At 61.8% G+C, this 27,640-nt stretch overlaps 4 protein-coding genes across 9 annotated transcripts; all 4 read right to left on the reverse strand.

Annotated features, from left to right (window-relative positions):
• VPS33B (VPS33B late endosome and lysosome associated) lies at nt 1-9,278 on the reverse strand. Its single transcript, XM_053272428.1, has 23 exons — nt 9,102-9,278; nt 8,425-8,505; nt 7,913-7,974; nt 7,666-7,715; nt 7,015-7,082; nt 6,638-6,683; nt 6,295-6,389; nt 5,679-5,783; nt 5,254-5,350; nt 4,709-4,786; nt 4,283-4,356; nt 4,067-4,153; nt 3,886-3,976; nt 3,718-3,792; nt 2,898-2,962; nt 2,750-2,804; nt 2,628-2,674; nt 2,333-2,465; nt 2,136-2,209; nt 1,940-2,041; nt 1,722-1,797; nt 1,267-1,383; nt 1-920 (listed from the first exon to the last, which is right to left on the reverse strand). Exons 1-23 carry the CDS (start codon nt 9,195-9,197, stop codon nt 838-840), a joined length of 1,857 nt encoding a protein of 618 aa, XP_053128403.1. The 5' UTR covers nt 9,198-9,278; the 3' UTR covers nt 1-837.
• A 462-nt stretch (nt 9,279-9,740) lies between these two features.
• On the reverse strand, nt 9,741-12,186 carry HDDC3 (HD domain containing 3). Of its 2 annotated transcripts, XM_053272453.1 has the most exons (4): nt 11,219-12,186; nt 11,038-11,093; nt 10,635-10,875; nt 9,741-10,134 (listed from the first exon to the last, which is right to left on the reverse strand). In XM_053272453.1, exons 1-4 carry the CDS (start codon nt 11,331-11,333, stop codon nt 10,004-10,006), a joined length of 543 nt encoding a protein of 180 aa, XP_053128428.1. In that variant the 5' UTR covers nt 11,334-12,186; the 3' UTR covers nt 9,741-10,003. The 2 variants fall into 2 exon arrangements, with proteins under 2 accessions (XP_053128428.1, XP_053128429.1); XM_053272454.1 differs by lacking the exon at nt 11,038-11,093.
• A 137-nt stretch (nt 12,187-12,323) lies between these two features.
• On the reverse strand, nt 12,324-14,158 carry NGRN (neugrin, neurite outgrowth associated). The gene is made up of 3 exons (XM_053272449.1): nt 13,877-14,158; nt 13,655-13,765; nt 12,324-13,324 (listed from the first exon to the last, which is right to left on the reverse strand). The coding sequence occupies exons 1-3, from the start codon at nt 14,017-14,019 to the stop codon at nt 12,754-12,756; spliced, it is 825 nt and encodes a 274-aa protein (XP_053128424.1). The 5' UTR covers nt 14,020-14,158; the 3' UTR covers nt 12,324-12,753.
• Nucleotides 14,159-15,501: 1,343 nt separating this feature from the next.
• On the reverse strand, nt 15,502-27,586 carry TTLL13 (tubulin tyrosine ligase like 13). 5 transcript variants are annotated; one of them, XM_053272413.1, is made up of 16 exons: nt 26,846-27,586; nt 24,684-25,037; nt 24,381-24,421; nt 23,728-23,846; nt 22,576-22,706; nt 22,181-22,337; nt 21,882-22,025; nt 21,429-21,514; nt 19,509-19,734; nt 18,677-18,861; nt 18,090-18,278; nt 17,809-17,980; nt 17,208-17,408; nt 16,638-17,001; nt 15,948-16,185; nt 15,502-15,856 (listed from the first exon to the last, which is right to left on the reverse strand). In XM_053272413.1, the coding sequence occupies exons 2-16, from the start codon at nt 25,022-25,024 to the stop codon at nt 15,730-15,732; spliced, it is 2,721 nt and encodes a 906-aa protein (XP_053128388.1). In that variant the 5' UTR covers nt 25,025-25,037; nt 26,846-27,586; the 3' UTR covers nt 15,502-15,729. The 5 variants fall into 5 exon arrangements, with proteins under 5 accessions (XP_053128388.1, XP_053128390.1, XP_053128387.1 ...); XM_053272415.1 differs by lacking the exon at nt 26,846-27,586 and adding an exon at nt 26,423-26,621 and having other exon boundaries at nt 18,168-18,278; XM_053272412.1 differs by lacking the exon at nt 26,846-27,586 and adding an exon at nt 26,423-26,620.
• Nucleotides 27,587-27,640: the final 54 nt, after the last annotated feature.

The following is a 27,640-nucleotide window of genomic DNA, read 5'->3' on the forward strand; positions in this document are numbered from 1 at the left end:
ACCGGTGGAGAGTTTTATTAGTATTTCCAAATCTATCAATGTCCGAGTATTAATGTTGTCATCTCCTTTGGGAACTCAGCAGGAAAGGCAGAACAAAAATCGAACCAGCCACATGCATGCACTCCATGGAATCCAGGCAGAGGCACCGAGCAAAGACTGCGGGACTCTGGGGGGTGGGGGGCAGTGGGCGGGCTCCCTTGATCCTGGGGTGCTCAGCATCCTGTCCTGATGAAGCCTGGACACTCTTGAGGGCAGAAGCCGACATTTTGCTGGAGAGAGTCACTGGCCTCTGGGGGACTGGCAACAGTGGGAAGTGTTTACACTGACAGCCCCTCCTCGAAATGCATCATTTCAGGGTTAATTCCTCAGTCCTCCTCTCCCAGACTTCCCCCATGCACTGCCAGCCGGGAGGGAGAAGGAAGAAACTCCGTTGGAGGCTACTGGTGGCGGGGGGTTACACAGCACAAACCCCAAGGGAGGCCTCGTTCTTGTGCCGGGGTGGTGCCACGGGCAGAGAAATCAGACATGGGGGGGGCGCTGGAGGCGGGAGCCCAAGAGGCTTGAGGAAAGTGGCCTCCATGGGGGGGCTATCCCCCATCCTGGGAAAGGAGGCAGCCCTGGCCTCAGGCTGGACACACGCCAAGCAGAGACAACCAGCCCTCTGAAGAAGTAGGCTCTGCCCTCTCCTGGGGCAGAGGGAGGCCGCCGTGGCTGGCCACAATATCCAACCCCTCCATTCGGGGCGGGGCAACAACGGCAGCTCTCTGGCTCTCTCTCTAGGAGAGGGAACTGGAGCTGCAGAGCTATAAAACCAGACCCAGCACTGCAAACCCCGGCTCAGCACGCTCTGCTCTCGACCATGGATTCCAGCAGCCGGGCACTGCTGGTGATGGCTGTCGTCAGGAAGATGAACCGGATCCCTGGAAGGAGGAGGAGGAGGAGGAGAAGTGAGAGCCTGGGCACACACAGCCCAGCAGGATTCCGCTCAGGAGAGAAGCCCACCGAGCGAACCTCGAGGCAGGCAGAAAAGCAAGGCTAGGCCAAGGAGGCTTTCTGTGCTGGCAGCAGCTTGATTTGGGGCCCTGACATTTGTGTGAGGGGGCAGGGAGCGCAGCAGAGCGTCCGCATCACAGCCTGACTGCAGGAAGGCTCCACTGGCCTCCTCTGCAGATTCTACTCGCCTCACCACACTGATCTCCAAAGCCCAGCCCCAGATCTCTGGGCCCCTAAGCCAGGCAGCCTCCGCAGCAGCAGGCTGGCCTTTACCTCTTTCCTTGCCCAGGAAGCGGAGGGCAGAGATCTCAGAGAAGGTGCAGCCGCCCAGGAAGACGGCCAGAACGACGCGCTGCGAATCCCACGCGGGATTCTCCTCCGCAGCCCCATCTGCAACGAGAGCAGAGTTAGACCCAGCTCTCCTGCTCCTTTCTGGGCAAGAGAGAGGTTACAGAAGGGAACATTCCGGCAAGGATACATATACATATATTCTTCCACTGTTTAATTTTTTAAAACGCTAGCTGTCTTCGGAGTCTTTCTAGGTGAAGAGATTTCTAAATGAGATACCCCCAACACCCTGCAGAGCCAGACACAGAAGGACGAGCACACCAAGCTTCCTTGTGCCGCTCAGGCTGGGACTCTTGGCTGATCTCAGGCTAGGAAGAGAGAGAGAGAGAGAGGGGCGACAAGGCACAGTGGGCGCCCCGGACGCCCGCCCAACCACTCACCTGTGGCAGCGAACTCGTTCCCCCCCAGCAGCCGCACCACCTCCTCCAGGCCCAGCCAGCTGCGGCGGTCCAGCACCTGGGAGAGGCAGAGAGTAGAGCCAGCCAGTGGGGCCAAAGCAGCTGCCCTGCAGCAGGGCTCAGGGGTCCTGGGGCCTCCCCCCACCAGAGGGCCATGCTGGGGCGGCTTGCCCAGGCCTGGCTGGCCTCTTAACAGGCACCTGCTCGATGATCTTGCAGCTCAGGGGGACGTAGGCACCGCTGAAGACGTAGGCCATATCCTGGGGCGCTTTCAGGTCATACTCCCCATCCCCCCGAGGGATCTGTTGGAGGGAGGACAGGAGAGTCGTTCCAGGAGCCGGCGGCTGGCTGCTCCCCGCACGGCACCCGCCCATCTCCGCCCCCAACAGTACCCACCAGACCCAGCTTCTTGCTGATGGCTCGAAAATTGCTCTTCCTGGCCAGTGAACTGAAGGCGTCCGAAAGCTTCCCTGGGAGACGAGAGCCAAGAGGGAGGTGGTGAAGTCCGGGTCCGCTCCTGGCACTCAGCTGCTCCAGAGAGGGAGCACCCCTCGCTGCCCCAGAGGCAGGTGCAGTGGGGCCAGCCCCCTCACCTGCAGCTCTGTCGGTCACCAGCTTGCTGACTTTACTCTCCACGGCCGTCAGGGTCTCCCCGGCCACTTGCTCTGTCAGCAGTCCCAGGTGCTTGAGGTTCTGGAAGGTCAGCAGGTGCTCCGGTCCGTAGCTCTGCAGGGGAGGGGGAGCAGGAGCAGGGGATAAGGGCAGAATCTCCCCCCCCACCCCACCCCGCACTACCTGGAAGAGGGTGGCAGGCACAGGGGAGGGGGCTGCCCAGCCAGGGAATCAAGGGGAAAGAGGCCCCCATTCCTCTGCCCCACCCCGCCTCACCTGCAGGTACTGGGTTTTCAGGGAGCGATAGTCCTTGGGGGAGAGCCCTAGAGGAGCAGGAAACACGGGGTGAGATCAGGACGTGGCAGTGCCTGTCCACACTGGCCTTCCCCTGCACTCACCGTTCTCTGTGATGGACAGCAGGCACAGCATACGCAGACTCTCGATGGGGGAGACCTGCCCCAACAGGGAGGGAGGGAGCATCAGTGGGCTGAATTGACGCCCAGCCCAGCCCAGCCCACTTCCCCGCAGGCACGGCCCCATCCTCACCTGCCGGGCGATGTGCTCCTCAATGAAACTGAGGCTCTCTCGGATGCTGAAGCCTTCCAGCAGGGCTGCAGGAGCAAGCAGGCAGCGCTCAGTTCAGAAGCAGCCACAGCACCCTGGAGCCATCCGCCTGGGGACGGGCTGCTCCTCCCCAGCTTGGGATCCCTTCCTGGGGAAGAGGGCCTTGCCCCGCTGCCTCCCAGCCTGTTAGAGATGGGCCGGCTCAGCCTGTCTGGAGGGGGCGGTCAAGGCTCAGGACCAGTGAGGAACCGCCTCCCTCCTAATATAATAACCTCTCAGTCCTTGACGTCTACCAAGACAGGATGGCCACGGCCGGGGTGTGTGTGTGTGTGTGTGTCTCTGGTGGCTGCCCACCACTGTGGGACCCTCTCGCCTTCCCTGGGGACCCCCCACAGCCGGCACTGGACTGGCTTTCTGCACGGCTCAGGTGGCTTCCCTCTTTGGGCAAGCCATTAGCCACCACGATTAACCGCAATGGTGTTTTCTGTATCAGTTGGCTTATTCTTGATTATTCAGTCGTTGCAAGTTTTCTGCAGACTGTTGGAAGGGGCAAGTGAGACGTCTGAGAAAAATCAGAACGCAGTCAGGGGTGCCTCCCTTGCTTCTCTGCAAAACCCGTGAGTTGGCAAGACTTTCTGAAGCCCGGTAAGTGGAGAAACCAACCACCAGGCCGCTGGACGTCAACAGGCCCAATGCCTGTGGTGTGGGGGGCTGCTGGGCACCCGGGGGTCTGAACACCCGGAACTCAGCAGCCTCCAGGCAAAGCACGGGAAGCGGGGGGCGGGGGGCGGGGGGCTCTTGCCATGCTCTGCCTTCAGCAGCTCCTGGAAGTCTTGCTTGGTCTTCTTCTTCATGATGGACTCGCAGGCACCGATATCTGCAGGCACATGGAGGGCTGTTGGACAAGGGCAGCGCCACACAAGGGCAGGCTGCTCCCTCCCGCCCAGGTGCTGAGGCAGGAGAGACCTACGGAGGCTCAGCAGCCGATGCTCCTGCTTGAGGCCCTTCAGCTCCTGGGAGACGAAGGTCTTCATCTGCTTGATGTCCATCCCTCGCCGTCGCTGCAAAGGGACAGCGCGTCGCTGCATCAGGCTGGCCGGCCAGCCTGCCCGCCCCCCGCCCCTTGCTGCCCCTCCCGCCCCACCACTCACGTCATATTGCGCCTGCAGGTTCCGGGCCTTCTGGCTGAGGAAGCCAAAGACGCTGGAGAAGTGCTCGTTGCGGATCTGGCTGAATACCTGGGGAGGGGCACGCAGGCTGCAGGCTGGCCGTGGCTTGGCTGGGGTGAGAGGCTGCTTCCTCCTGCCACCCACCCATCACCCCCGCCCCACCCGCCGCTGCCAGGCTCCTGAGCAAGCCAGGCGTACCTTGTCCTGGGCATTCAGGAGGACTTTGATGCTCCGCTCAGAGGAGGTGACATCTGGGCCAAAGTCCACGCTCCCTGCAGAAAGTGGGTTAGGGCTGCCCTCTGCCCGCGGAACCCGTTCGGGAGGCTGGCGTTTCGGCCGGGGGTCTCTTTCCGGATGGGGGGAGGGCGCTCTTACCCCTCCCGCCACATTTCCCCTGCTGGCACTGCCTTTTAGAGCGGCCCAGCGGGGCAGCAGCGAACCTCCTGGCCGCCCGGTGCCCGTCCGTGCACATCACTACCCACAGACCCTGGCCTAGGAGCAGCCGCGGCCCCACAGGCCAGCAGCGGCATTCCCTGGCAACGGGCCCCTCGGACACAACCAGCCTGGCCTCCACGGAGGGAAGGGCCAGTGGGGAGGCAGCCCCAAGGAGGCCTCAGGACTTACCGCACTTGATGCGGAACGTGTCATCCACCAAGCCTTCGTACACGACCTGAGAGCAAAGGGCGGTGACATAGTCCACATCTGCAAAGAGAGAGGCCGGGGCAGCCGTCTCAGCAGCGCAGCAGGGGAGGCCTCCCGCCTCTGCAGTGCCTCCTGCAGGAAAGCCCGTCTGCCCCAGAGGGGGAACCAACCCCAAGGCTCCTCTCCTCCCCCAGAGGGGTTCTTCCTGCCAAGGGGCTGCTCCGGGGGGCCGCCTCCAGCTCTCTGCTGCAGCTGGGCTATGCCAGCCCTCTCCGCCTCGGCCCTCCCGGGCACTTGGCCGCTTGCCCAGCTGCCAGCACCCCAGTTCAAGCCACTGTGGCAGCAATGACGCCGCTTGTATGGACAGGACAGGCTGCGGCTCCTGGGGGGGGGGGGGAGACACTGCTGAAGCAGAGGCGGTTCTCTTTGGCGCTGGGGCCGTTGGGAGCTGGCACCCAAAGCCAGCGGATGGGGGACGCCAGCCAGGATCCCAGCCCCGCCCCGCCAGTGGAGACCCCCGTCCTTGCCTCTGTCGATGAGGAACATGTGGCCGATCTCTGGCTTCCGGCCCACGCTGTCAATCTCGCTCTCCTCCACTAGCTCACGCCAGAGCTCGTGGGCCATCTGGGGGAGAAGAGCAGCCCCTGCCTGTCAGCTCAGCCAGCGCTTCGTGGCGCAAGGGCCAGCGGGAGGCAGCACAAGTCCCGCTTCCTGCCCAGTCCACACACCATGCCCGGAGAGGCTCCAGCGGCTCACCCCTCCGGCACCATCACCAGCCTCAAGAGCAGGAGCAGAGTCCCGAGGCCTTGCCGGCATGGGGGGGGGGGAGGCTTCTAGAAACATCTCACAGCAAGCCTCACACGGGGATCCCTCCGCACCAGCTGCGCCACCTCCGCCCTCAGCCAGACCCGGCTCGCCACTCGCTGGACCATGCCCCCCACCCAGACCGTACCTTGGCACAGCGGCCAACCCCATAGGTCCTCGAGAAGGGCCCAAAGAGGGAGCTGAGCAGCTGCAGCGCCTGGGCCACGGTGCTAATCCAGCGCTGATCCCCTTCCTGTCAGGGCACCAAAGCAAGAAGATGTCACCCGGGAGATCTCCTCAAGTCCCACGTTAACTCCTCAACTGGTAAGCGAGCGGCGGGCTGGGCTGGCCGGAGGAAGGGCTCAGCAGCACGGAGGGTGCTCTCTGAGGTGTGGGGGCAGCATCACAGGAACAAGGGAAGCTGCCTATACCCAGCCAGGCCTCTTCTCAGTACTGCCTACACTGACTGGCAGCGGCTTGCCAAGGTCCTAGGCAGGAGTCATAGGCAGCTGCCACATCCTGAGTCAGACCCTTGGTCTACCTAGCTCAGCACTGTCTTCACCGACTGGCAGCGGCTTCTCCAAGTCTCTCCCAGCCCTGCCTGGAGATGCTGCTGCCAGGGGCAGATGCTCTTCCTCTGAGCTGCGTTCCCCCTCCCCTCAGGCAGCGTTTGCATGGAGCCACCCACCCAAGTGCAAACCAGGGCAGACCCTGCTTAGCAAAGGGGGCCCTCCGTGCTCGCCAGCTCTCCTCCCCACACTCACCAGGAAGTAGTCGCGGAAGCACTCGGGCAGCTCCATGCTGAGGATGTCGTCGTCCAAAGGGAGCAGGTAGAAGGACCACTCGTCCCAGGTCACGTCTGGAGGGGACAGGGGGAGCGGGGCGGTCCTGGCTCAGACGGGACCCCCACTGGGCCCAACCTGCACCGGCTGCCTGGCACAACCTGAGTGACTGCCCAGGGGCTCCTGAGCTCGGGGAAAGGGACGCTGGGGGGCGGCTGAAGGCTTGCCCTCCTCAGGTAGCCTCTGGAGCAGACAGGCCAGGCCTCCCCACTCCCCTTCTGATCCTCCTCCTCACACCTGACTCAACGGAGCCCCCGAGACTTACCCCCATAGATCCCCTCTTCCTCCAGCACCATCTCACAGGTGTAGAACTGCAGTGGGGGGAGGCAGATGGTCAGAGCCAAATTGCCTTAGAAGGCAACCAGCCAAAGCTCCGCTTAGCTCCTGCCACCCCAACCCCACCCCTGGGCCCCCAGTGGCATGTTAGAGGCTACAGAGGAGGCAGAGATGTCTTTGTTGATGGGGCTACTTTGCTCATCTCAAGGTATAAGAGAGCCCAAACCGGGGAGGGGAAGGGGGCTGGGAAGTGCTTCCGGGAGAGGTAAGCCAACAGGGCAGCCACTGGGACGGGAAGCAGAACTGCTGAGTGGTACCCATATCAGAAGTGGCAAGTCCCAATAAACAGGCCAGCTACACTCTCACCTTCTGAGGACTGAAGATGATCTTGTACTTGCGGGTCCTACCAGCTGCCTTGTCAGCGTTCACCATGTCTAGAACAAGACTCACATCAGGAAGCCGCCACTCAGGCAGGCCAGATCCCTCCCATACCTGCACTAGGTGTTCCCGGGCCTCCTCCGAGTTCCTTGCCTTCAGCTGCGGCCGCTCATGTTGGCAGGACCCGCTTAAATGTAGCGCGTCCCTCAAGGCACAGACTGGATGCAGTCGCCCCAAGAGCTGAGCAGGGTCTTCCTTGCTGCTCAACTTGGCCAAGAGGCCTGGCAGCTGGCAGTCCTGCCACTTGGGGGCAGGAGTCTTCTGGACTGGATGCAGGCTGGAGGGCTGCCGGAAACTCAGGTGAATTGGGGGTGGGGGTGGGGGGGCGCACAGCCTCTGCAGCTACCCAGCATCCTGCATGATTCCAACATCAGCCATGGGCAGGGCAGGGCAAGGCAGGCTTCTGCTCTGGCCTAGCCTGCTGGTCTCCCTCAGCCCCACCCAGGCTTCAGAGTACCCGGCATGCCAATATACAGCCTGCTGCCACGTCAGGGATGTCTGAACAGGCAATTCCCACCCGGCCTGCAGAACTGACAGATGCAGCTCCCCTATAGACCAGTTCCATGCTAGCCGACTCACCCGCCACATACTTCACGTTCCTGATGCGCGGCCGGACTAAGAAACACAATCTTGGGGGGAAAAGAGAGACAGAGGCAGGCAATTGGAGGGCGGCAATCAGGAAAACAGCTCCTTCAGGTTGTTCTCTTGGTGACCTGTCCCAGTACTGTACAGGGACAAGCAATCCTGGCCTGTGTTTCTGAGGAGCAGAAGAAAGGAGGCCACTGTAGGGGCAGGCTGGGTTAGCACTGGACACGCATGCACTCACTGGTCACTGGTGCTGTGGGCTGGCTTGTTCTCCACCTTGTAGAGCTTGTCCACTTCATGTTGCTGCAGAGGGGTGAAAGCAGAGAATTCTTGGCCCAACATCCATCACAACACCCCATTGGTCTTGTGAGGCCCCTGTAAAAGAGCTGCAACCTTTTCCCCACCTCCACACTTTCCTGGAGGGCTGCAGCCACTGCAAGACCACAGAAGGAAACACAAGCCCAGTTCAAAGCTCACTTCCTGCAGCAATCACCTCAGCACCCCCAGGCCCTGCTTCTTCCTTCCTTCCTTCTGGTGCTGAGCGCCCCTTTCCTAGAGGAGCTCCTACACCTTTGACAATGGAACCCCAGGCAGGAGTGCCAACTGGTAACACCTTCCCAACACCCCTGCACCTCGAGAATGGGCGCTTTCCACCTGTTGAACTTCTGCCTGTCCGGCAGCTTATCAAGGCGTGGGGGCGGGGGAGGGGGGAAGGAAGGGTGCACCCCCTAGAGGAAGCAGGAAACGTGGCACCTTGAGGATGGAGACATTGGCAATGCGGTCCAGGGGACTCATCAGGTCGGCCTCGATGAACAGGTCCTTCTTTCCGGGAAGCTGAGGAGGAGCAAGATGAGACCAGCCGCGGATTAAGGGAGACCTTCCTCCTCCTCCCCCCCAGTGAAAGCACACACCAGGCAGGCAGGCAGGCAGGCAGGCGGGAGGGAGGGGGGGACCCTGCACGGGAGGATGCACTTCCCTCTCCCCTCCCTGAAGAGATCCTTTGCTTTTCCTAACGTTCGCATCACCTCCGTCCACGAGCCACCCATTTGGGGTCTGGGGAGCGCGGGGGCAGCGGGGCCTGGGGGCTGGTGCAGGGGAGCGGGCCCTCCCTCCGCCCCAAGCGAGCTCTTCCGCCGGGCGGGCTTTCAGGGGTCAGAGGAGGAAGGGGGCACGGACTCGCCCCTGGGCCACCAGCCCCCGCCCCGCCCCATCCTCCCGCGGCGGGGATCTGGGGGGGGGGGGGCAGCAGTGGCTGCCGCCGCCTTTTTAGAGATTAAAGTGGGGGGGGGCTTTCCCCTCGCCCCCCCCCCCCCGCACAGCGGCTGCTTTAGTAGTATTGCTTATTTTTAAAGGGCGGCAAGGAGGTTATCCCGCCCCTGGAGGAGGCGACCTCCCTGCCTGCGGCCCCGCTCCGCTCGCTCCGGCCTCACCTGCTCCAGCAAGTAGACCAGCTGGTCCCGGGCGAGGCGCTTCAGGAGGCCGAAGTCGGGCAGCTCCGGCGCGTCGCGGTGCCCGGGGGAGGCCATGGCGGAGGCGCCGGGCAGGTCGCTTCCCTCCCCGGAACCAGCCAGGGCGGCCGCGGCAGCCGCCGGAGACCCGGAAGTAGCCGGTTGCCATGACGACGAGGCCCCGCCAGCTTCCGCCCACGCCCTTGTGCATCGCCTTTCTCAACCCCCTCGACCGACTTGGCGAAGCCTTTGGCCTGCAGCGTTTGCTGGTTGCCACTGCCAAGGCCTCTCCTGAGCTTGCCCTTGGCTAGAGCCGAGGACTTGCACACACACCTGGGCTCCCCAGCCCAGTACCTGCTTCCACTGGAAACAGGAGGGGGTCTTGCTTTTGGATGTTCAACCGGAGGGGCACCTGGCAGTACCTTTTAGCCATCCATCTCTCAGGTCAACATCGGAAACTGCCACATACTGAGTCAGACCCTTGGTCTATCTAGCTCAGCACTGTCTTCACAGACTGGCAGCGGCTTCTCCAAGGTGGCAGGCAGGAGTCTCTCTCTCTCAGCCCCATCAGTGCTATCCCACCCGCACCCCTGGAAAGATGAGACCGAGGCCACCACAGAATCACATGTTGCTCAAAGCCTTTATTGAGAACCACCTTCAAGATCTCTTCCTCCAATGCCCTGCCAATGGCAACCAAGCTAGGCCACCCCATTGCAGGCCCCAGAGAAGAGTGTTTAGTCTTCCACCCTAGTGCAGGCCATGAGTTGAGAAGAAAGTGGTTTCATCCTGGGGACAGGGAGATGGGAGTGCCCCGATTCCATTCTCTCTGCTTTGCATACCAACAGCATCTCTGCACTCCATGGGCTCAGCTGGGGTCCGCAAGGTCAGCCAGGAAGACCTCTGGCTTTAAACAGCTGCCGCAGCTTCTCCTCCAGCTCTGGGCTTGTCCCACGCAAGCCCTTCACGACCTCCGAGGCCCAAAAGAAGTACTCCTGGACCCGCTCTTCAGACCAGCCTGGCCAAAGAGAGACCTGCAAGTCATACATTAGCCACACACAAAGACCAGTGCCTAACAAGTCAAGGTTGGCAGCAGCTGCTCCGCCATGCACACTGCATGCTGAGCCTCTCAGGACAAGGCGGGTGCTGAGCCCGGATCCCCCAGCTGCTCGCCAACTGGCCCAGTCCAGAATGGTTGCCTTGGCACGCTGGCTGCCAGCTAAGCCTGCGCTAAGGTCTGTTTCCCAAATCTGTCACTGGCATTGCTCACCAGAGCCTATTTGGGAAATGCTACAAGGACCCAGAGTTCTCTCCTTGAGGAGGGGAGGTTGGGGTTTTTATTGTGTCTCATTTGAGTTGGCTGGCTGAGCTTATGCCTTTTCAAATCCTGCAACCAGCCTCAAGTCACAGGAGCTTGAACCTCCTATTCCATGACACAGCCAAGGGCAGCAGGGACCATGGCATGCAGCTAACCAACACACCCCTCACGTGGCCCACCCCGTCAGGCCACAGGCAGACCTTGTGGGGTGCAACGGTTCAGATCCCGCAGGTTGTAGAGCTTGTCGGCCAGCTGCACCAGCTTGGCAGCCCGGCTCCGGTGGGCGGCCCGTTCCACCTGCAGGCGCTTACGCTCTGCCTTGGGCAGTGTCTTGTCATCTGTCACTTCCTCCACAATGCGCCGCACCTCCTGCCCAAAGCGCTCCTCGATCTCCAGGAAGGTGGTGTCCGTGTCTTCAACTGTGTCGTGCAGGAGAGCAGCCTGCGAGAGGGGGGAGCCTGCTCAGAACCCAGCCAGTGGGTGCCCTGAGGCCAGCTGCTTTCTCTGCAGGTGCAGAAAAGGGCCCTTTGCATATGCTCAAGAACACATCACAGCTTGACAGGCTGAGGAGCCGGGAGGGACCAGGAGCCACCACCTCATTACCTGCAGGACTGCAACGTCTGTGATTTCTGCCTCCTGGGCCAAGATTTGGGCCACACCTGAGGGTACAGAGGGAACGGGCAATGCTTAACTTCTAAGCTCGGCCCGACACCCCTCCCTCAAGCCACCCTCGCCCAGCAGGAGAGGACACTCTGCGCACGCTCAGATGCACGCCCGGGCTCACCGAGGGGGTGGTTGATATAGGGCGTGCCCTCTGGGTCCTTGCGCCGCTGCGCCGTGTGCTTCCGGGCCGCGAAGTCGGCGGCATCGAGCACCCGCGCCGCCTCCGAGGGGCTCATGGGGGCCGCCGGCAGTCCCTCGACAGGTCCGGCCCAGCTTCAGGGCGCCCCGGGCTTTCTCCTCGTGGGCTGGCCACCCGCAACGGCACTCTGAGCGGCAGGAAAAGCGGCGCGGGGAGGAGGCGCCCAGCCGGCCAGCCTTGCAGCCCTGGACTGGACTACACTGCGGGGCTGGCATCACGAGTGACCTTGCCACATGTCGGCATTGGCGCGTGAGCCCTTTCAGAGTAGCCGGGCGTTCCACAAGCTCCACCCTGCGCCAGACCAGCCGGGAAGAAGCCGGAGAGGACTCCAAGAAGCCCCGCCCCCCGAAGCAGCTTCCGAGTCCGCGGCTCCGGCAGGCGGAAACAAGGAGGCCCGGTCACGTGGGCCGAAGAAGTCCCGCCTCGCCCCGGGTCAAAGTGGGGAAGGGCAGCTCCTGCCGCTCGTTCCAATCCAGGGCTTGACTGACGCCCACGGCCTGGAGGCGGGACTTCCGCCTGCGGCAAGGAGATCAAAGCAGGCTCGTCGTGCTGTGCGGCGGGGTCAGCTGCCCCCCCCCCGGAAACAAGGGGGCTGGTCTTGTGGTCGCAAGCCTGACTTGGCCCCTGAGTTAAGCAGGGTCCGCCCTGGCTGCATATAAAGGGGAGACTACAAGTGTTCACCCTTTTATTCCCCTCAGGGGATGGGGCCACCCTGCGAAGAGCATCTAGGCTTCCCAGCTCCCTCCCTGGCAGCATCTCCAACGAGATAGGGCTGGGAAAAACCCATGCCTGCATCCTTGGAGAAGCCGCTGCTGCCAGTCTGTGCAGACAATACTGAGCTACATGGACCCAAGGTCTGACTCAGTGCAAGGCAGCTTCCTATGTAATGCTCTTACTCCTTCACAGAACACTTTAAGAAATATGAACACAAGCAGAAGAGCAACAGGCCTGTGTTGGCGGTCTGATTCTGTCTCTGGGCAGATTTTCCAGAAAGCAGCTGGGCTGTCAGCTGGCAAAAGTACAGAACTTAATTCAAATACCATTTATTCATTTAATGTGTCCAGTCCTGCTTGAAGCCACCCTTGTCCAATGAGAGAAGCCCCCCCCCCCCCACACACACAGAGTCCTCCTGCATCAGGGATTTTGGGCCAAGTGTGGAACTACAGTTGCAAAGGAGAAGATGCTTCCTTTCCCCGGGAGCACGATCTGTGTGGAAACCCCAAGCTGAGGATGCTCTGGAGCTGGAATGCCCAGGAGGGCATTGCCCCATGCATGCCACAAGCCCCTTTGCACAGCCATGAGAGACAACACTGGCCACCCTGCAGGCTGACAGGGGAACTCAAGAAAAAGCACAGGCAGGCAGCAACCTCTCTTCAGGGCCCCCCCTTGCCTGCAGATTAGGGCAAGGAAACAGTGCTGCCCTCCCCCTTCAAAGCAACAACGGCCCCTCCCTTCTCCTACTGGTTCTCCTTGTCCTGTTGAGGGACTGGGACCCTGTAGAGGAGGTTTCCATCTCCATCCAAGAACTCCCTGCCCCTCTGCACTACCCGGAGGCTGGACTCCCAGCCCTCTGCTGCCAGCTCAGCCAACAACCCCTCGCTCAGAATCTGGCCCTGCCATTCCTCTTCTTCCTCCTCCTCCTCCTCCACCCGGCTGCTGCTTTCTGGCTGGGGAGCATCCTGACCCCGGTCGGCTCTCTTCCTTTCTACAGCTTTGGGAGCGGAGCTGTCCAAGGGGGCTGCACGCTGGGGGAGCGACCCCCTCCCAGAGATGGCTGGCAGCAGCCTGAAGGTTGACTCGCGGGTCAGCAGGGCCTGCTGCCCGGGGCCGGGGCCTGTGGGCTGCCCCCCACTGCTGCTTCGGAGGCTGCTCTGCCTGGCCAGCACGCGGCCGTCCTGCTTTCTGCTTCGCTCCACGGAAGGGGAGAAGCGGCTCCTCAGGACCCTGTGAATGATGTCAGGCTCCACCTGGAAGCCCTGGGCCAGGCGGGGGACAGGCCAGTCCTCGGGGAACTCCTGGCGGAGGTACCTGTGTTGCAAAGGGGAGCACAGCCGGCATCAGCGGCACTCCCGGCAGCCCCCCACCCCTGCCGAGGGGCTCAGGAAGCAGGCCGGGGTCATCTGCGCCCGGCCAGAGGCGCACCCGGAGCCGGGAGAGGTCCCTGCAGGGCTCCCGATGGGCAGGGGGTCCGCTGCAGCCCTGGCCTTCCTCCCCCTGCCTGCAGCCGTATCGCCCCCGCCCGGGCCCAGAGCCTTGCCCCCTTCAGCAAGGCGGGGCGGGGGGGGGGGCTGCTGTTGCTGCTTTCCAGGCAGAGGGCGCTTAGGGCCGGCCCCGAGCAAGCGCGCTGCAGCCTCTCACCGGATCTGCTCCATGGCCTGGCGGGTCAAGGTGCGCTCGGGGGCCCCCCGCGGCTCCATCTGCCTCCGCAGCTTGCGCCACCGCACCGCCTTCTGCTGCCGCTGGAGCTTCCTGCGGGAAGAAGGGAGGGAAGGCAGGCAGGCGGGCGGGCTAGCGGGAGCCAGGCGGCCTCAGCCCGCCGCCCAGCCCCGGGGCCTCCTCGGGGCGGGAAGCGCGCCCTACCTCTCCAGCTCCGCCACCACCTGCTCCGGCTCCTGCGGCTGCTCCGGCGCGCCGCCCGCCCAACGCGCAGCCAGCCGAGCCGGCGCCCTCCGCAGCAGCCCCGGCGCCAGCAGCAGCAGCAGCAGCCGCCCCGTCCTCGCCATCGTCGTCTCCTCCTCCGGGGGCGACAACCAGCGGCGGCGGCGGCGCCCGAGGAGCACGCGGGGAAGGCCGGGAGTCGGCGGCGGGCGGGGCCTCGCTCAGGCGCGCCTCCTCTGTCCCGGCTCTGGCGACCGGGGGGGGGGGCTGGGGGCGGGACAAGGCGGGGGCTGGGGGCGGGGCGTCGGCCTCCTCCTCCTCCTCCTCCACTAGGCCGGTATTAATTTGGCCAAGCACCCCCCAGCCACACACACACACACACACACACAGGGCTGGCTGCCGAATTCGGGGCTGGTTCCAGCCTCCAGCCGAGGAGACCCCTCCGAGGACAGAGCGACGAAGCGGCGCCTCCCACCGTGGCCCTCCTGCTGCGGGCGCCTCGCTCCAAGGCGGGGGAGGGCCCCGGCCGCCGGCTGTGCGGAACGGCGGCTGCTGGGGGCCCTTATGTCTCTCCGGTCCTCACAAGTGTAAAACGAGCAGAAGCGGCAGCGTACTTGGAGGAGAGGCTTCCCTGCCCCGGAAAGCCGCCTGCGCAGTCCCGACAGAGACACAGGAGGAGGCCGGGCTGGGCTCGGGCAGGGCCAGTTGCTCCCCCCCCCCCGCAGCTAAGGACGGGCCTCGCCACTTCCCGAAGCGCCTCTGTGCTCCGTGGCGCGGGCCTGAGAACAAGGAGGGGCAGCGGCAGTTCCTTCTCCTTTGCAGGCGGCAGAGACTCCACAGGCGGAGAACGGAGCAGGAGGGGGAGAAAACTAGGAAATGCACCGGAGACGGCCTGCCAGGGAATAGCCTGCCATGGTGTAGTCAACCCCAGGCCCGCTCATCATCTTATTAAACGGTCATACAACCTCTCTCACGCTGGTTTGTTCATTGGACTAATTTGTCTCCAGTGGTTGGCCTAATTGACATTCCTAACCATGGGTTAAAACACTTGACAAAGTGAGCATTTAAAAACCAGAAGATAATTTTGTTTTACAAATCTCAACTGGCTTGTGCTTCGTTAAGATTTGCATTATGTTAAACTTGCTTTGTTGTGATGGGCCTTTGTTCACCCCTAAGGAGGATGCCACTAACGTCCACCTCCATGGTAGTAAAACAACAGGATGGTGAAGCAGCTTTCCTTTTTTCCACCCTGGTGACACTCCGGCTGAGCTCCCTGCATTTGCCTAGAAGAAGGGGCTCTTGGTCCTGCTGAACCACCCCCCTGGAAACTCAGCACCCCATGTCAGTTCCCGCTGGGCCAGCAGAGCCCTCTTTGCCGCTGTTGGGGAGATGAGACTGAGAGTGAGGGGCGTGCCCCACACTGCCTCCAGTGGCTGCTCTTTCCTCCTCGGCAAGCCCAGAGTGGGTTTAAGAGCAAAGAGCACCTCTGGTGCCCAGCATCTGCCAGACGTGTCTAGCCCTTTGGGATGCAGCAGTTCCAGAGGCTGCCTCCACAGCCAGCAAGAGCGAGCAGAAACCGTGCCAGCAAGAGGACAGGCCCCGAAGGGTAGAACTGTATAAAACTTTAATACAAAGTCAGCTACAAAAGAAACCCTCTTCCCAGCCCAGAGCGCTTTGGCAGGCTGACTGGCATCTGCAGTGGGGATGCTGGGGTGCGGGCGGGGGGGGGGCACAGCCCAAGGTGCCCAGCGCTGCTCTGAGGGCCCACTGCGGCCTCCAGCTGGGCATCTGGCTGCGGGGTTCGGGGGGCATCCAAGGCCCGGCCGCCAGGCTCCTCAAGCAGACTGCTGGGCCGCCCCCCCCTTGGCACAGGCCTCCACACGGGGGGCGCCCCAGCTCTTCGTGCTCCGAGGACAGCTGTTCCACTGGGAGTTCAGGTCCCCTTCCTGTGGGAGGAAAAGGCTGAGGAGAGGCTGGGGCAGCGGGTGGAGGGCGGCTCCTGGGCCCCCGGCCCCCGGCTCTGAGCCCTGCGGGGGGAGGAGTTGGGGCCTACCTGGGCGGGCTGAAGGGCAGCGCAGCCACGTGGCCGGAGCGGTGTGGACTGGTGCGCCGGATGAGAGGGGCTGAGGCAGAGCTGATGCCCAGTCCGGGCCCGTCAGTGCGGCTGAGGGGGGCTGCCCCGGAGGGGAAGGGGAAGTGGCTAAAGACATGGCCGGGCGCTTTCCCAGTGTGAGACAGGCAGCTCAGGGAGCCGGAGCCCATGTACAGGGGCCTCTTGCCAGCGGGGCTGCCTGCAGGAGAAGAAGCAAGCCAGGAAAGGAGTCCAGCTGGCCACCAGGCTGCCCTCCCTAGTGGACGCCGCCTCCCAGACCATGGATCTCCGGGACTCTCCTGGTGAGACCGGGGGGGGGTGCGCTTGGGCAATGTGATAAGGTTGGTGCCCCCCACCCGACGACACCCCTTGGCCCCTCGGCCAGACACCCGTCTGCCAGGCTCTGGCCTGTGGCTGTCCTAGCACCCCTGACCCTCTTCGCACACAGAGAGGAAAAGCCAGCACTTCTGGGGGGCAGGGAGGGGGCCAGTGTTCCCTCTAACAGGAACTCCCAGAATCCCCAGCTGCAAAGGCTTTTGCTTGGGGATTATGGGAGCTGTAGTCAACAGCATCTGGGAATCCCCATTAGGCTCGGACCATACCAGAGCAGAACCCCCCGGGACTCCACCACCCCCCCCCCCGGATACTCACTGCCTTCCATCTTGTCCTTGGCGCTGGCAAACCGCCGGCCGCCGGCCTTCAGCACCCGGGCCAGGGTGCAGGGCTCGCCCACCATGGCTGTGCCCAGCCAGCTCATGTTCTTGGGGGGCTGCGTGTGGAGCTGCGGCTTGAAGTGCGAGGAGTAGGAGACCTCCTGGGAGGGGCCCAGGCCCGAGAGGGCCCCCAGGATGGTGGGGATGAAGCCTTGGCTGCCAAGCAGCCGGACCCTGGCCGTGGGCTGCTGCATGATCTGCTGCCCAATTTCCTGGACAGAGCCCCCAAAGAGGGTGAGGGGGACGAGGGTCATCAGGCTGTGGTGCTCTCGGGTTCCAAACATCTCCTGAAGCAAGTGGGGCTGGAAGAGAAAGGCAGCAGGAGACCCCCTCAGCCACTGGCCCTGCCCAGGGCGAGGGTGCCCTGCCCTCCCCCCTGCTGCTGCTGCTCTCGGGGAAGGGGCTGGCAGGCTTCTCCAGCAGGCTCCAGTCCCGATGCTTCACAAAGCAGGACTGTGACCCCAGGCCCCCGGGACCCGATCCGGCCCACGCTCCGCCTCCCGCTCACCTGGCTTTCGGAGATGTTGATGTGGGGCCGCTCTGTCTCCGTGGGCCTGGGCTCCGTGCCGTGGAGCAGGCGGGTCAGCTGGTCCACAATGCCCAGTCCCCGGATGAGGTTCTCTCGCCGCAGGAGGGCTTTGACCCTCTCCACCTCCTCTTCCTCCACGATCGCTTGGGGAGTCATGCTGTCGTACACCAGGGAGGACATCTGGGGAGGGAAGGAAGCCGCCCCCACTGGGGGTTTCAGTGGGAGCCGCAAGCCCAGCCCTTCGCTGGAAACGTCTCCGCCCCGTCTGACAGCGGCAGCAGCTCTCACGGACAGACAAGCTCTGCAGCAGCAGCAGCCGCCGCCACCCCCGGCCCCGCTCTGCCCCCGCAAGCCAAGCCAGGCCCTGGCTCTGCAAGGCGGGGAGGACCCACCCTTTCCAGGCCCCAGAACTGCTCTCGCACCGGGCCAACGATGCCGTAACCCCCCAAGTGACCTTCTCTGGTGCTGGGCCACCCAGCTCAGGACTGTCTGCCCAGACAGGCAGCGGCCCTGCAGGGCTCCATGCGGAGCCAGAATCCCCGGTTCCCTGGGCCCGGGCAAGAGCTCCCTCATGGGGTACCTTGGGATTCCAGGTCCTGCTGTGGCTGTATGCCAAGCGGGTGAAGCCAGCCCTGCCCTTGCCCTTCTCCCCTGCTGACTCGCCCTGCAGGTTCTCCTTCACATCCCTCTTCTTCTTCCCAGCGGTGTTCTCCCTCTGCTCCTGCTTCTGGCGGATCTCCTCCAGCTGTTGCCTAGCAGGGACAAGGGGCTTGAGGCAGAGGCCACACAGGGCGGGCGCTCCGGAGGGCACACACCGGCCCTGCATGGCCAGCAGCCAGCTCCCCCCCGCTCCCCAGACACCTGGCACACTCTTCTCTGGCCTTGGAGGCCACCGTCTCCTGGAAGAGGGAGCCACTGTGCTTGAAGAAGGGCGTGTACTTCTCTGTGCCGCGTGCCGGGAAGATGCGCCGGTAGCCACCCAGGTGGCTGTTCTCGTACTTCTCTGCCTGGGCCAGCCAGGCAGCCTGGCTGCTCTCCAACTGCTCCCGCCTGCAAAGCAAGAGGGGGGGGGGCAGTGGCAGCAGCAGAGGAGAGATGCCAGAGGAACGGCCTGGGAGAGAGGCAGCCGTGAAGGGCCACCCGCCTCCCCCCAAAAGCTCTCCAGCGGGCAGCGGGCAGGCCCCCAGCACACACGGGGCCGCCTGGCCTTCCCCCCGCTGCCAAAGCGGATACAGTCCCGGGAGCCACTCTGCCCATCCCGGGAGCAGGGCTGGGAAGGAGGGCACTTATTGCCGGCTGGCTCCGGGTCTGCCCTTCCCTGCTGGCGGGAAACTCCGCCTGGCGGGCACCAGTGAGCCCAGGGGCTGCAAGGCTGCAGTGCTGGGGGCCCGGCAGGCACTCGGGGGCTCCAGGCCTCTCTGCTGTGCTCGTCCCCACAGCCGGGGTACCTGGCCTCTCGTGGCGGCTGGTGGGTCTGAAGAAGACGCGCCTTCACCCGCCTCTTGTCCTCCTCCAGCACCTTCTTCTTGTCACAGGCCCGCAAGTTGATGAGGTTGATGGCATCAGAGAGCAGGGCGTCCTTCACCTCCCGGTCCAGCCGCGAGTCAGTGGTGAAGCTGGGGGAGTGGTTGACCTGCAGGGGGGCCGGAGAGGGTGCCTGAGCTGGCGGCTGCTGCAGGATCCCGCCAGGGTGGGATCTGAGCCCCCTGACCTGTTCTCCTGACTGCTCCTGGAACTTCTAAGAAAGAAGGTGTCCTCTTCTAATGGGGACTTGGGGGGGGGCGGAGGTCACTGGCGCATGCTCCGGCACCATTTACAGGCTGATGCCGTGAGAGGCATGCGGGTGAAGCACCCGGTCGCTGCCGTGTGGCTTTTAAAGGGGGAAGCGGTACAAGCTGCTGCTTGCACAGACGTATTTCTGGTTGAACAGCGCCGTGGCGGGGCAGCAGGGGCTTGGAGGATGGGCAGGTGGGGCTTGGAGGATGGGCAGGTAGGACCTGGCCCCAGCGCCGCCTCTTAAGGAAACTCCTCACCACCCTTGGGATGGCACCCAAGCATTCTGGTACACATCCCTATTTTGTCAGTGCTGGAGCAGACCAGGGCATAGCTGCTAAGGGCAAAGTGCTTCGCGCGAGGAAACAGGAAGGGGACCTGGTGGGATTCCTGCCAGGAGGCTCATGGGATCTTCTTCCATGGCAGCTGGCATGGAGAGGCAGGGCAGACCCTGCTGGGGGTCCTGCTTCCAAGGAGCTGTGAGGTGGACCCGCGCCCCCCGCTCACCTCCAAAAGCAAAGGCTTGAGCTTCCGGTCCAAAAGGATATCAAAGCCCAGGATCTCGAAGCAGGCACAGCCGGAGATGTGGTTGGGGAAGCAGGTGCGGTAGTTGTGCCTCAGGACGGGGTGCGCGGCAATCAGGGTCTTGATGATGATGTCCTCAATGTCCCGCCAGAGCTCGGCTGTGTCGTAGTTGTGCTCCCGCAGCCAGACGTTCAGCGTGGAGAGCTTCCTGGCGGAGGGAGGCAGGGAGAGGAGGGGGCGCTACAAGGATGCCCCACTCTGGCCCCGCCCCCCACAGCACAGAGAAAGGGGCAGGAGCGGGCTGGGGCATGAATGCGGCTCACTGCAGATCCCCTGTCTGTTTCAGTGGGGCTGGCTTGCAAACAAGCTAGCTCAGGGTTGGACTGGTGTGCGCCTTAGAGCAGGGGTGGGGAACCTTGGCCCTCCAGCTGTTTTTGGACTACAACTCCCATAATCCCCAGCCACAGAGGCCAATAGCTAGGGATTGTGGGAATTGTAGGCCAACATCTGCAGGAGGGCCAAGGTTCCCCACCCCTGCCTGAGAGGCACACACGGTTTTTGATGTCCACTCAGTTAATTTTAGATCCTGCTCAGGTTGAATCAGGAAGGCCCCACTCTGAATGCACATGGTGTGCACACACACACACACACACACACACACACAGCCTTGATACTGCCGCCCAGAACAAAACTCAGTCCGCGCATGGATGAAAGAAATTAGAGGGAACCCTGGGTTGCAGCCCTGGGGTGCTCTCCGATCCATTCATCCTCACAAGAGCAGCACGGAGCAGAGATTCAAGGGGCAGATCTATGCACACCGAAGCGGCCCGATCCAGGCTCAGACCTCTGCTCTGTCTCGGCCAGTCCTGTGACTGGCAGCAGCTCTTCAGGGACTCGGGCAGGGAGGGGTCTTTCCCAGCAATGCCCCCCTATGTAACTGCATCCCTGTCTGGAGGAGGTGGATCCAGTCTCCGTAATCTCCAGACTTGTCACACTGTTTGAAATTCAACTTTATTCATTTAATCATAGGACCTATCTATACCCCCAGACTGGATGTATAGGACAGCCCTGCCTTATGGATACTGCCACTGGCCTAGAATGCCGCAGCCAGGCTGCTGACTGACAGGGGCCCAGCCCTTTCTGCATGGAGCGCCTCTTCTGCAGCAGCTCCTGCACTGGGTGCCAGTTCATTTGGCGCCCAATCCAGAGTGCTGACTGGGGCTTTCAACGCTCTGAGTGGCCCAGCACCGAGTCGTCTCAAGGACCACCTTCGCCCTAGGTTGTTGTTGTCAGCCTCAGCCCCGCTGCTGCCCAGCCTCTGCGTGGAAACCTCTCGTCTGCCTCTTCATTCAGACTCTGCTCCAGCACAAAGCTACCTGGTGACCAAGCAGGGCTCCCCGGAGCTCTTGTGGTGGAGGGGCCTCCGCGCTGGTGGAGTTCCTTCTCTGGGGGTGTACCTTGGGGGCCCCATTAGCTGCTTCTAAAAGGGTCAAGGTTAATCTGAGAATGCAAACACGTTTTCATTTCATCAGGCCTTTGCTGTTTGATTTTAACCACGTTTTAAAGTGGTCTTTAACTGGATCTTGCTACTGGTTGCTGCGGTACCTTTATGCTTTGTTCTTGATTTTTGAAACTGCTTTATGATGCTTTTGTTGTGAAAACTGAATTTAAACCCTTTAATATATTAATATTTAATTCTCTTTACCCACGTTCAAATCCCCATTCAGCCATGAAGCTCACTGGATGACTCTGGGCCAGTCATGTATCTCTCAGCCTAACCTACCTCACAGGGTTGTTGTGAGGATGTACACTGCTCTGGGCTCCTTGGCAGAAGAGCGGGATATAAATGTAAAAATAAAAATAAACAAAATAATAAATCATCTGCTGACAGTGGCACAATACCTCTTACTGCCCGTGTTGTCGTCACGGACAAAGTTCTCATTATGCTTGTTGATGGCGTAGTTGGTCAGGTGCATGCAGATGTCCTCCTGGGGGAGAGAGAGAGAGAGAGAGAGAGAGAGAGAGAGAGAGAGAGAGAGAGCGAGAGAGCAGGAGGGCTCCTCCTCTGCTTGCCAGCCTCCCTGCAGCACCAAAGCCTTCCTCTCCCTCTAGCACATCAGCAGCCGCCTATGATCCATTCAGCCGGCATCTCTCAACAGAGGTCTTCCTCAGCCTTGCCAGCCAGGGAGCTTCGAGCTGCCAGGGATGGCCCTTGGGGTGGCTTTCTGCACGCAACAGACACTCCTCCTCCGCCCCCCTGCCTGGTAGCCAGTTCCCAGAGGTCCCATCGGGTGCCAACAGCTGCTTATTATCCTACAGAGCCTATGCCAACGCCTGGGAAAACCCCTTCTTTACCAAGTTGTTGCTGCTGGGCTCGATGTACCTCATGGTGGCAAAGCGGGCCAGCCCCTCCTCATAGACAAAAATCCGCAGCGGGTCGCAGGAGGTGACCAAGACGTAGATGCGCATGTCGAACTTAAAGCCATCAATGAGGAAGGGCTAGGAGGGAGGGAGGGAGGGAAAAGCCAGGTGACCAGGGGTCGCTTCTCCAGCAGGTTGGCTCAGGAGACTTGTCCCAAAGAGGCCCATCAGAGCTGGGGCTGGGCACAGCGGGCAAGGGGTACCCTTTGCACCCTCGGGGCTCCCAGACCCACCTTGGTGACGTACTGCTGGCAGATCATGTGCTCGCCGTGCTTGATCTCCTTGGGGTTGCGTGTAATGAAGATGCCCCGTCCCTGGCAGCCACTGTCGGGCTTGCAGATGTACGTCTTGTTCTTCCTCATGCGCCCATAAGCCTGGAAGTCCCCATAGCTGGGCAAGGACAAGGCAACGGTTGGCACTGCAGGGGGGGCCTCACCTAGGCTGGCAGCCATTGCTCTCTGTCTGGGATGGGAGTGGGGGCAGAGCCGGCCTCGAATGAAGGCGAGGCCGAGAAGTCTCCCTCGCTTCTCTCCCTGCCCCCATCTGGGGGGTTCAGACCAGGTTCCCCAGCGAGGTGGGGCTTGTCCAGGCCCGCCCCCAGTCCTCCCCCGGCCCCCTGGCCACTCACTCGGCCGGCAAGCACCAAGTGCGGGGGAAGATGCTGTACTCCTTGGGGAAGAGCTTGAGCATGCGGTTGAGGTTGCGGGCCAAGAGGTCCTTGCGGCAGATCTCCGCCATGCCTGGGAAGTGGTTGATTTTCTGAAAGGCAGCAAGAGCAGGAGAGCTGCCAGGAAGCCAAAGGGGCTGCTTGTGCTTCCGTGTCCTGCAAGGTCCTACTGTATTTATTTAGGGCATTCTCAAGCTTACTTCCATGGGGGCTGGGGGGCAGGGGCTTCCAAATTAAAACAGAACACAAAGCATGATAAAACACTGGCTGATGTCACCAGAAATGCAAACTGTAGCTGACTTCTGCAAAACCAGCCCAGCGTTAAAGGCAGGTGAACGATATAGCCACACCGCAGGCAAATCCCACAACCGCTGAAAAGCCTCTCACAGCCTACTGCAAGGGAGGAGCAGAAAGAACCGTCTCCAGCTGGTGCCTAAGGGTGAGCAAATCTTGGGTGGGGAGGGGGCTTCCACAGCTGGGGGGAAAGGCCCCCTCTCTCTGGTTCCAGACAGGACTCCGGCCACCGTGTGCTATCCATCACCCTGCCCCCATCGTCACCCGCCTGGGCTCTGAAGGCAGGAACACCCAGAGAAGAAGGCTCCTTGGAGAGCAGCCAGCCCTTCCACACTCAGCCCCCACCCACCCAGGACCACAGCAGACTGCAGTGGCCAAGGCCTGGAAAGATGCCAGCAGCAATGGAGAAGCACTAGCAAGAGATATTCTCCATGCTGCTGGTTCCAGACAGGACTCTAGCGGAGGTGTCGGAGGAGTCGGCTTCAAATGCAGCCTCACATAGGATGCACTGCAGGCAGCTGGCCTAGACCGGGACCACTGTGGACCAGGGACTTCTCTCCAGCAGGGGCTGTGGCCAGCATGTGTCTCTCTTCCCAGCCTGCAGCAATCCCCAAAGAGAGCAAGGCTTCGGCACAGAGGCAGAGTCACTAGTGGGGGCCCGGGAGAGCCTCCCAGCAGGAAGGCACACCAGGGCCAGGAGAGCCAGCAGAGGGTGGCTGCTGGCCAAGGGGGCAGCCCTGGGCTTTGTCTGGGGACCCTCTTCCTCCCCACCCACTTCGTGGCTGCAACTCCCTCCCTGCCAGGCTCTGCTGCAGGTACCTGAAACCTCTTCATCTCCATGACACGCTCCAGCGAGACCGAGCAGTCAGTCCAGTAAACGGTCCACTCCTCATCCTCCCCCACTTCCTTCAGGCCACAGCACCGAGCAGCACGTCTCACTGCAACCCAACAAGCAGAGGGCCATGGAGGGCTCCAAGAGGCACCTGGATCCCCAGGTCCTGCCCGCAGCCTCCCCTGTGTGGCAGGACTTGGAGGCAACACACTCCTCCTCCTCCCAATATTGATATCCCGCTCTTCAACCAAACTTCACAAAGCAGATTACCAAGAAAACTAAATAATACATAAATCCAATGGTCCCCTGTTCCTCAAGGGCTCACAATCTAAAAGGAACACAAGACAGACACCAGCAACAGTCACTGGAGGGTTGCTGTGCTGGGGCTGGAGAAGACCAGTTGCTTTCCCCCAGCGAAATAGAAGAGAATGACCACGTTAAAGGGTGTCTCTGTGCTCAGGCAGCAGGGGTTCCTCCAGGGATCACCAGTCTCTTCCCTAATGCTGGCGCTCTATGGCTCTGGGTCCAGGCTGCCTAGCGCCACACCAGTTGCTGTTGGGCCATTTCCCAAGCACTGCAGAAAACCAGTGTGGGAGGCCAGAGCCACAGGAGGAAGACACCCGAAACAGCCAGGACTCACCACTCTCGTACTTGCAGCTGGTTAGATTAATGGACAGCAGCCTGGAAGCAAGACGGGAGAAAGCAACAGCTCAGCAGCCGGAAAGAGCTGGGCAAAAGCAGTGGCAGCTGGGAGGAAAAGGGCTCCAGGAGCAGCGGGCCAACTCAGCAGGCTTCAGGGCCCAGAACACAGTAACTGGCTGGGAGCCACGGGGAGTGGGGGGGGGAGGTTCAGGGGACCAGCACTGGCCGTGGAGGTGCCCCCACCTGGCTCCGAGCAGGAGATTCCGCCTGGGGGATGTGGGAGGAGGGAGACCCGACTCACCTGTGCTGCTGCTGCTGCTTCTTCTTCTTCCTCCTCCTCCTCTTCCGGATCTCTTCTGACTCACACTCTTCTGTGGTTGGCTCCTCCAGGTCGATCAGCTGGCCACTCTTCCTGCGCGCTGCTCGCCCTTTGCCTTTGCGCCCACGGCTCGGGGCTCGGGGCTCATCCTGGGAGCTCTTCTTCGGAGACACCTTGCTTCCTGCCGTCAGTCTCTTCAGGCATTCGTTTGCAGACTCATCTGACAGATCCCCTTCTTCGTCTTCCTCCTCCTCCTCCTCCTCCTCCTCCTCATCTTCATCAGTTTCATCCTCAGACTCACTGCTTTCTGTGTTGATCTTCATCCTTTCAGGCAGCCTTGCAAAAGAGAAGAGGGAATAAAGTGCTGCTAGCAGAGCTTGTCAGTGTTGCTTTTGTTACTAGCTACCAAGAAAGACATCCAAAGAGGAACCAGCCATCTGCCTTGTAAGGCCCTCTGTGCTGCTCAGCTCTGTCCCTAGGCCCCTCCAGCTGCCTGAAAGTGTCCCTTCTTCCAGCCAAGCAGAAAGGTGAGCTACCTAACCCGCTAATATCCACTGGCAGAGGAGACAAACGCTTCCCCAAACTCTGGAGAGGCGCTTGCCAGGAAAGCAGGCTATGGTCTCCTACAAATGGCATGCCAGTACTGGGCAAGAGCTAAGAAGCTAAAGCTGAACAAGCTTCCCAGTCGGAGGGCTGGAAGAAAGAAAATCCAGGCAAGAGTAAACCACAGAAGGGACAATTTGGACAGGGCTGCAAAGGGTTGGGCCAGACAGTCGGGCCCCCAGAACAAAGCAAGGCAAGGAGAAGGCCCTTGTCCGAGGACTGTGCTTGTTTCAGGACAGAGGAAGCTGCCATACATGGAGTCGGACCATAGGTCCATCTAGCTCAGTATTGTCTACACACAGATCGGCAGCGGCTTCTCCCAGGTTGCAGGCACGAGTCTCTCTCCCGGCCCTCTCTTGGAGACGCTGCTGCCAGGGAGGGAACTTGGGACCTAGATGCTCTTCCCAGTGCGGCTCCATCCCCTACTAAGGGGAATACCTTACGGTGCTCACACTTTGAGTCTCCCATTCAAATGCAACCAGGATGGACCCTGCTTAGCTTAAGGGGTCAAGTCATGCTTGCTGCCACAGGACCAGCTCTCCTCTAACAAGACCACCAACCACGCATTTAGTGTGCCTGGGGCGTGGGCCCCACCGAATTCAACTGGGAGTCAACTTGTGTAGGGTCTCATTGCCCCGCTGACCCTGCTGTTTCCAGGGTCTCCTTCGGGGAGGGGAAGGCAGCCCCCATCGGACAGGCTCTGACCAGTGGAGGAGAGGCCCAGACCCGGAATCCCTCTCTACCCGCCGCCCCAGAGGGTCCTGGGCTGTGCTTCCTGTTACAGGGATTCCCGGCTGTTGTTGACTACAACTCCCATCATCCCAAAGGCCATCGTGACTGGGGATGATGGGAGCTGGAGTCAGCCACTTCTGGGAATCCCCGTCACAGGGAACACTGGTCCTGCGGGCCCCTTTGGCCTTGGAGACTGCTGCTTCTCAGGAGGGGCGCTCCAGGGCGGCCAGCGGGGAAGGCTCGGGTTCCAGTCCGCGCCGGCCCACCTCGCGAGGCTGTTGTGAGGGGAGGAGGCCCTGAGCGAGCCGGCCACGGAGACCCGCAGCAGGACCCAGCGCTGGGTGAGGCGCTCCCCGCCCTGCCACCTCCCCGGCGGCCCCTCTCACCGGGCCCCACGGCTTCTTCCCCTGGGGCGGCGGCGGCGGAGGCGAGAGCGCCCGGCCCGTGGGCTCCTTCGGCCCCGACGCGGTCACCATGCCGACAGCAGGCCCCGCCCCCCCGGCGCAAGGCGCGGGGCACAGCGGCGCGCGCCGTCATAGAGTGCTGCGCCTCGAGCTGGCAAGAGCGCCCATCCTGGCTAGCGCCATGGAACAGGAAGTTGATGGGCCGCAAAGGAAAGATGGTTTCCTGTCTCCCAGGAAAGGGATTGCGCATGCTCAGATGCACAGGAAGGGAGGCGCGGCCAAGTAAGAGAAAGTGCGACCATTACGACACGCAAAAGAGACGCCAACTAGCAACAGCCCCCGGGAGAGGCTCTGCTGGGTCGCGCGGGGACAGCTGCCCACCCAAGGCACAGAGTTAGCACTTACCATAAGTTTTAAGAAGCCCTGCCAGGCGGCACTGGAAACACACTTCCTGTTGCTTCATGACGTAATCGACAGGCGCCCTGCCCTCTGTGACGCAAAGTGGTACCTCCGTCGCCATTGGCCCAAACCGGGTTCCTCCGACGATGTGCATGGGCGCCCGGAGGCCAAGGTTCAAGGCAGGCCTCCTGGGCGCTCTCCCTAGCCTGGTAGGGGTCTCTGGGTAGGTTGGCAGCCCCCCTCTGGTGACTAGAGGTAGGCTGCCTCTGGATAGGGAGGCTCCCTCTGCGGCAGGGCCTCTTTTTGCTCTCTGGTCTTTTTCCCCAGAACAGAGCATAGCTAAGCTGAATGGCTCAAGCTTTCCTGGGGCTCTCATCCCCTGAAACTGGAGGTCCTCCTCCAGTGCACAAGGCTCCACCACACAGCACCCATCTTTAACTGCTGCCCGGGTGAACTGTATTCCACTGGCGGCAGATGCATTCTGAGGAAGAAGGGAGCAATGTTTAGTAGGCCTCCCCAGAGTGCAAGACAGCATGGCACTACGAATGAATGGAGCAGAGGCACTGAACGGGGGGCTGGGAGAAAGCTGAGCTTTGCATTCTTGTGTGCCAAGTGTCTCTGCCCCTCTCTCTCTCTCTCTCTAGACCTCCTCACGGCTGCTTCTACTGCAAACACATACATACATGATGTCCCAGGTACAAGAGAGCGCAACTCCCCCCCCCCCCCCGCAAAGATGAAGTGCTCCTTTCCACCCCACGCAGGCACCTTTGCTCCATCAGAAGCCTCTGTGCTAAACCCAGG

Source organism: Hemicordylus capensis, chromosome 10 (genome assembly GCF_027244095.1).
Source record: "Hemicordylus capensis ecotype Gifberg chromosome 10, rHemCap1.1.pri, whole genome shotgun sequence".
Lineage (NCBI taxonomy): Eukaryota > Metazoa > Chordata > Lepidosauria > Squamata > Cordylidae > Hemicordylus > Hemicordylus capensis.